Consider the following 8,051-nt stretch of genomic DNA (forward strand, 5'->3'; position numbering starts at 1 on the left):
GATGACATGTGTATCCCGCCAATGCCTACAGCAGAATCTTTTGGTTGGTAATCACTTTTTCCAATGGCGGAATCAGTGCATGTATGTTCTGCAACCCTAACCCTCTACCTGAAACCCTACAAAAACTACAAAGCATGCAGCATGCATGAACCCCTGCTACACTGCGCTGAATCCCTACTCCCTCTGCCCTCTGGAACACGCCTGTCCTACTGGCGGTATCAATGAGCAAAAACGTCAGGCCCACTGGCGGAATCAGTGCAACCTGGATGCATGTTGCATGGGTCCTTGTCTGGATGGATGGCATGTGTATCTCGCCAATGCCAGCAGTCATAATCTATTGGTTGGTAATCGTTTCTCCCAATGGCGGAATCAGTACCTGGATGCATGTTGCATGGATCATTGACTGGATGGATGGCATGTGTATCCCGCCAGTGCCAGCAGCAGAATCTTTTGGTTGGTAATCACTTTTTCCAATGGCGGAATCAGTGCATGTATGTTCTGCAACCCTAACCCTATACTTGAAACCTTACAAAAACTACAAAGCATGCAGCATGCATGAACCCCTGCTACACTGCGCTGAATCCCTGCTCCCTCTGTCCTCTGGAACACGCCTGTCCTACTGGCGGTATCAATGAGAAAAAACGTCAGGCCCACTGGCGGAATCAGTGTTACCTGGATGCATGCTGCATGGGTCATTGGCTAGATGGATGGCATGTGTATCCCGCCAGTGCCAGCAGCCAGAATCTTTTGGTTGGTAATCGTTTTTCCCAATGGCGGAATCAGTGGATGTATATTCCGCCAATACCAATGGCAGAACACCTTTAAAAAAAGAACCCCCTCTAGAATAAGATTGCAAAGAGACCCTCTGAGGGAAAAAATTTCTAAAACCACCCCCTAACGTCATTTTGCTGCTTTTACTAGACACTAGCATGTTTTCCTTTCTGATTTTTTCTCCTAAAACAAAAAAAAAATGCATTACTATTGTGGAAGCAGGTCAACATTCATTAACGAATAGAGAATTTTAAAAACTGCTATTTTGTTAGTTTCAGTCAAATAGTAGGTCAACATTTTGACAAATTGCCCTAATAGGGCTTCTTTTACAAACTAATTCCGCAAATGGAGCTGTTTTAAAACAAATTCCAACATGGGGCTGTTTTACTACGTAAATCCATGCAAAACGCCAACAACAATGGCAAAACCGTCCCGTGCAAACACGTGGCAGTGGACTCGCCACTGCAGCTGGCGAGAAAGGCAAACCGCCACTGCTGATGGCGAGATAGTCATGCACCAGTGGTACCGCCAGTCCTAGTGGCAATTTAGGGTGCAACAGTGACGTACGGCGAAATGATTTTTTTAACCGAAAATTAAAATGGGTATAACTTTTGATAGGAATGTCCGTTTGAGGCCCATAATATGTCAAAATGCTCAAAATTGAATGAGGAATCCCCTGGCAAATTCTCAAATCGAAGGAGATTTGGTCAACTCATTTTTCCAAAAAATGCCTCTAAGTAGCTCAAAAGTAGGATTTAAGATTAAAAAAATGGGTGGTTGAATCTTAAATCCGTTTTTTGGAAAAATGAGTTGACCAAATCTCCTTCGGGAATTTGCTAGGGGATTCCTCATTCAATTTCGAGCATTTTGACATATTATGGGCCTCAAACAAATAGTCCTATCAAAAGTTATACTCGTTTTAATTTTTGGTTAAAAAAAGCATTTCGCCGTACATCCCTATTGCATCCTAAATCGCCACTAGGACTGGCGGTACTACTGCCGCATGGCTATCTCGCCATCAGCAGGGACGGTTTGCCTTTCTCGCCAGTTGCAGTGGCGAGTCCACTGCCACGTGTTTGCAAGGGGCAGTTTCGCCATTGTTGCTGACGTTTTGCATCAATTTTATGTTATAAAACAACCCCATGTTAAAATTTGTTTTAAAACAGTCTCATTTGCGGAATTAATTTGTAAAAGAAGCCCTATTAGAGCAATTTGCCCAACATTTTGGTAGTTTACAATAATAAACCCATTCTCACTTTTGCAGATCGGCCATTTTAAGAAAAACTAACATGTTTTTTGTAAATACTTCGAGTGATAATAGTCTCAAAATAAAAATTAACATGTTTTTTGTAAATACTTCGAGTAATAATAGTCTCAGTTTGCTGCGATAAAATAAAATGAAAGGAATAAAAAGGATATAAAATTCTAAACCAAAAAAAAAACCGAGACAATTTGAGTAATATAATCTCAAAAAAAAAAAAAAAACTCTTCGTGAATTATCAAGGTGTATTTTGCTAAAGGTTTTTCTGCAATCTTGTTAAAGAATTATTCCAGGGCATTAAAAAGCAATAGCACGAAAATTTCAGAGATATGAAAAAATCGTTCCCAAAGTTTAATACATTTAAAACTCTAAATTTCACCAAGCAATTTCAAATAAATGTTTTCACCACACTTCACATAAAGCTCCAAAAGTACCGGAACAAGGCAAGTTCCACGGAAAGTACAACGATACACAGAGCACGAGAAGAAAAACAACACAGAAAGTAACATAATAGTGCAAACTTCTAATCATAATCCTCTCCTTCATCACCATCTTCAGTTGCCTCTGCACCAACTTCCTCATAATCCTTCTCCAGGGCAGCAAGATCTTCACGGGCCTCAGAGAACTCCCCCTCTTCCATACCCTCACCAACATACCAATGAACGAACGCCCTCTTGGCATACATGAGGTCAAATTTGTGGTCGATGCGAGAGAAGACCTCAACAACACTGGTGGAATTGGAGATCATGCACACGGCCCTCTGAACCTTGGCAAGATCACCACCTGGAACAACAGTCGGAGGCTGGTAATTGATTCCACACTTGAACCCGGTGGGGCACCAGTCAACAAATTGAATAGTGCGCTTGGTCTTGATAATTCCAACAGCTGCATTAACATCTTTAGGCACTACGTCACCTCTGTACATGAGACAGCACGCCATGTATTTGCCATGGCGGGGATCACACTTGGCCATCATAGATGATGGCTCGAATGCACTGTTGGTGATTTCACCAACTGATAGCTGCTCATGGTGAGCCTTCTCGGCTGAAATTACAGGAGCATAAGATGAAAGCATAAAATGAATCCTGGGGTATGGCACAAGGTTGGTCTGGAATTCATTGACATCAACATTCAAGGCTCCATCAAACCTCAGGGAAGCAGTCAGTGATGATATCACCTAAATAAAACAACAGAACGTTAATTAAAGGGCATATTATACAGCTCAACACAAGCACTAGTTATTTCTAATTTCTAATTCAGACAATAACAATACCTGAGAAACTAAACGATTAAGGTTGGTGTAGGTTGGCCTCTCAATGTCCAGTGAACGCCTGCAGATGTCATAAATGGCTTCATTGTCGAGCAGGACAGCCACATCAGTGTGCTCAAGAAGAGAATGAGTGGAGAGGACACTGTTGTAAGGCTCAACAACAGAGGTCGAAACTTGGGGTGAAGGATAGACAGTGAAACCAAGCTTGGACTTCTTGCCATAGTCCACTGAAAGGCGTTCCAGCAAAAGGGAACCAAGTCCAGAGCCAGTTCCCCCACCCACAGCATTGAAAACCAGAAAACCTTGGAGACCTGTGCAGTTGTCAGCAAGCTTTCTGATGCGGTCCAAGCAAAGCTCAACAATCTCCTTTCCAACTGAATCAAAAACAACCTTCTTAGTATGATATTCAATTCAACACAGTAAAATTGCAAATGCAGTTATATTCGAAGCAATGAAAGGAGAGGAGCAGCATTACTGGTATAGTGGCCACGGGCAAAGTTGTTTGCTGCATCCTCCTTTCCACTAATGAGCTGCTCAGGATGGAATAGTTGGCGGTATGTCCCAGTCCTAACCTCATCAATCACAGTGGGCTCAAGATCTACAAAAATCGCGCGGGGCACGTGCTTTCCTGCCCCAGTTTCACTGAAGAAGGTGTTGAAAGCATCATCACCTCCACCAACGGTCTTGTCACTTGGCATCTGCCCATCAGGCTGAAACAACACATACAACATAGATCACATTAGAATTTGTAGTTTATCTTCTTGAAAAGAGAATCCGTGTGTTCAAAACTCAAAAGTGACAGTTGAAAAAAGTTTTTCCTCAACCAGAATACATTCAGATTTCCAATCAAAAGATAAATAACTTTTAATTGAATGACAAAGCAGGGTTTTTCCTCCAGAAAGTACTACCAGAGTCAAATCCTGGCTGCATCCATATCCACAGACCATCATAACAATAAAACACGGATTCGAAATGGGCAAATCGGAGATTCCCTCAGTATTTTTAGGGTATTTTCCAATTAAAATTAGAGTTTCATTTCAAAAATCAGCATAATAAACACAAATTACTAAGACGAAACTCAAATTCCAGTTGAAAAACAGCATCAAAACACTTAGAGAAATGCATCTCGGTTTTTGGTCCATTTGAAATAAAATGATAAATATCAACAAAAACTGTAAATAAAATAATTTAAACAAACAAGGCGTTATCATCAAATCCACATTCCAAATCACTCGAACAACACATAACCAGATCCAAAAGTTCGCAAAATACACAGCGTACACGTACATCTGAGAATCAATCGAAACTAAACCGCAAAAAAATGTTCACATAAAACATAAAGCAAACACAGATCGGCAAATCTCTGAAGCAATACAGAACGAAACACAAATAATACACAACAAAAAAGTGAAGAAAAGGTTCGGATGCAGAAAGAGAACTAACAGCGTAAATGGATCCAGATTTAACATCTCAACAACGCGAACAAATTGAATCGGAAAAATGTAGGTTAAAAAAATTACAGTACGGAGATTTAGGGTTGAGAAAATAGACCTGAATGCCGTGTTCGAGGCAGTAAAGCTCCCAGCAGGCGTTTCCAACCTGAATCCCGGCCTGGCCGATGTGGATTGAAATGCACTCTCTCATTTTCAGCGACGAAGATCGAAGATCGAAGAAGCGAAAGAGAAGAAGAAAGAAGAAAAGAAATGGGGGTTTTCAGAGAAGAGCGTTTATTAAGACGCGCTCTCTGGGTTGTCTTTTTTTGTTGTGTTGCGAAGAGTGCAGTGCTGTGCTGTGCTTCGCTTTTTTTTCGTGGATTTATGGAAGCGAGATGGTGTGTGAGGGTTTAATTGCGGTTAATTATTGATTTTTTTTTTTTTTTTTTGCCAGCGGTGGAGCCCTTTTATTTACCTTTCAAATTTTGAACTTGTTTTTGTTTGTGCACCTTTCCCGGGGTCCACGAGGCACCCCTCCACTCACGTCCAACTCTGCCAACGGGCAGTTAACGTCTAAATTTTTATATTCTTTTGCTTCGACTTTTCAAATTCCTTTTTTTTAATTGGATTCAAATAAAAAAAAAACCCTATTAATTAAAGAAAATTAGAGAATGAGTTTGATTCTCATGTAAAGTTTAGAGAGTGTTTAATTGATTAATGAGAATGTATTTTGAGTATAATCAAATATGTTTAATTATTGTTAGGAAAGTACATGTGTTTGAATATGTAGTTTTTAAGAATTGATTTTGAATCAACTTGATTTTAAGTAAGTTTGTTTAAATTATTATGAAAATGCGTTTTAATATTTGCATATAATTACTCATTAATATTGATATTATGAAAATAATTGCCACCGTTAGTTAATTTATTATATTGATGTTGATAACGTCCTCGTTAAAAAAATATTTTTTATAAGAGAATTAATAATTAAGATTATTAGAGAAAATGTTTATTTTTTAGCGATGATTTATTTATTTGATCATTTTAATAAAAAATAACGTTACTCCACTACAATAATAATGTTATATTAATCATTTAAGTAAAATATTTATTTTTCAATGATGATGATTTCTTTTTCACTTTATATTTTTCACCTCCTCTTTCATGTTTTTCTGTGTTTTCATCATTATTCATCTTGGTAATATGACCAAAGTAGTACCTCTCAGTTTTGGTTCTTGACTTCAACAACCACACGACCATAGTCATGGCTAGAGGTGCCTCTGAGTCCTTGGAGCTAAATATTTCACCGACAGTGGTGTTGGTGTTGTGCCTCTCTGTTTCATCCACTCTATGAAATACCTTGAAATATAATCAATGGTTAAAGGAATTGGCAAACAAAATGGGAGAGGGATGAAGGACAAGCATGAGAATCTAACACCCAAAATCTAAAAATCAATTTTACTTTGATGCAAAAGCAACCTTGAGTAGCACCTGAAAATTAATTTCCTTGGAGTGAATCACGTACAAGCAAAACACCAAATGAATTTTTCACGTTTGACCACTAAAAATGCAGGTCCAAGTGAAGCCAACATACATCATAACACGTGCTAAATCTGATTTTGTCTTGAAATCTTGATTTGACTAAAACTAATAAAAGTATTTGGTCCTGTCACTCCTAGCTATACAAATATTCTTTATATCACTTCTAGCATTGTCTTAGACTCCCATGTATCTAAGAAAACCCAAGTGTTATTTAGCACTAAGCTACTCCTGGCTTTCATAAACAGTAGTTAGAATGAATACAAGTATTCGATAACACTCAATGAATGGATAAAGTAAAGCTCAAATACAAGATAACTTTGCTTAGCAAAGGATAAACAATGAAAGATTAAAAGAATCGTCCAATGATTTCTGCAAAGTTTTGCTTCAAAGTTATTCTTGTTTTCTTGTAATAATTTTGTCGTCGTGCTTTTTGGGTAGAGTTTGCCTTTTATAAACTTTAGTGAAGGATCTGTTATAGTATTAGTGTTGAGTCCTTGAAATAACCGTTGTCTCACAATGGGAGATAAGGCTACCTGACATTCTCTGATTTTTAAGAATATGCGCAGAAGTACAGACAGCTACATGTGCCCCTTGTACTCGATGAAAATGACCCATGAGAAATATTTTGTGTAGACCTTCTATACTTTTCTATCATGTTCTTTCCTTAAATTCAAATATTAACAATTCAAATAAAGAGAGGCAAACTGAAAATTCAAGAGAAAGAATATGTGTACTTCTCTTTTTGACTATCATAGCCTTTTCAAACTATGTTGATAATTTTGAACGTATGTATGAGTCGTACTAATTGGACACGAGTGATAATGATACATAGTGTTTAACACAGGTTAATATCATGAATGGATGCTAGTTAATAATTAACAAAGCATTTTCCTCTTTGAGTGTGAACAATATATGTAGATAATAGTTAAGTCATTTAATAACATTAATCATGTCCACTTGTCATTAACTCATTAATTTATCAAAAATTTATACTCATTATTAATCATCAAAATCTAAGGTAGGTATGAATGGTCATCTAAACCTTAACAAAATGGTCGTCTAGACCTAACACTACTATCCAATTCCACAATACGTACCCATTGAAACAAATATGCTTTAGAAGTAACTTCAAAGGAGTATTTTGTAGAAAAAAATAAAGCAAAAGTCAAAAGCAGTAAGTTTAAGCATTAAGGAGAATATATTTGCAATTGTAGTGACGATAATGTGGCAAATTGCCTCTGTCAACAATTTACCACTTTCGACACTTTTTCTTCTCCTTTTTACTTTACTTAGTAGAAGGTGTAAGAACTTAGTTGTGACAAGGAAAAAGATAACTATATGGAAGATCCAAGTTTTATGATTTTAACTTTTAAGCAATTGTTGGTTTATCTTCCATTTGTATAATATATTTTTTTTCAAAGATAGGGGACTTTAGCAGTAGGATTTGGGGATTCAGGAATGAGGAATCAAATAATGTTATGCTCTAGATATATGAAATCTTCCAAAGCTTCCATTAGGCTATCTCTGAAAGATCAAATGGTATCACTATAGAAAGGTTACCTAGGGCCTCTAGCTTTGTAGAGTATAGGGTTGGACACCGAAATACAAAGGCACAACAACATTAACAAGCATGTAACCTAACTGTGAATGAGCAAGCATGAAAGAAGAGAGAAAGAGGATAGACAATTGGCTATTCAATTTTGTTAATTGTTGGTGTGTTATTTGTTTCCACTGAAGTATGAATCCTGCACAAGAGAAGAAGATAATTTTGAAA

General features: G+C 37.6%; 1 protein-coding gene across 1 annotated transcript; it reads right to left on the reverse strand.

Moving 5' to 3' along the window:
- Positions 1 to 2,351: 2,351 nt before the first annotated feature.
- Positions 2,352 to 5,113, reverse strand: LOC114412515 (tubulin alpha-3 chain-like). Its single transcript, XM_028376444.1, has 4 exons — positions 4,854 to 5,113; positions 3,778 to 4,012; positions 3,306 to 3,676; positions 2,352 to 3,209 (listed from the first exon to the last, which is right to left on the reverse strand). The coding sequence occupies exons 1-4, from the start codon at positions 4,944 to 4,946 to the stop codon at positions 2,556 to 2,558; spliced, it is 1,353 nt and encodes a 450-aa protein (XP_028232245.1). The 5' UTR covers positions 4,947 to 5,113; the 3' UTR covers positions 2,352 to 2,555.
- Between the last annotated feature and the right edge of the window lie 2,938 nt (positions 5,114 to 8,051).

Source organism: Glycine soja, chromosome 5 (genome assembly GCF_004193775.1).
Source record: "Glycine soja cultivar W05 chromosome 5, ASM419377v2, whole genome shotgun sequence".
Lineage (NCBI taxonomy): Eukaryota > Viridiplantae > Streptophyta > Magnoliopsida > Fabales > Fabaceae > Glycine > Glycine soja.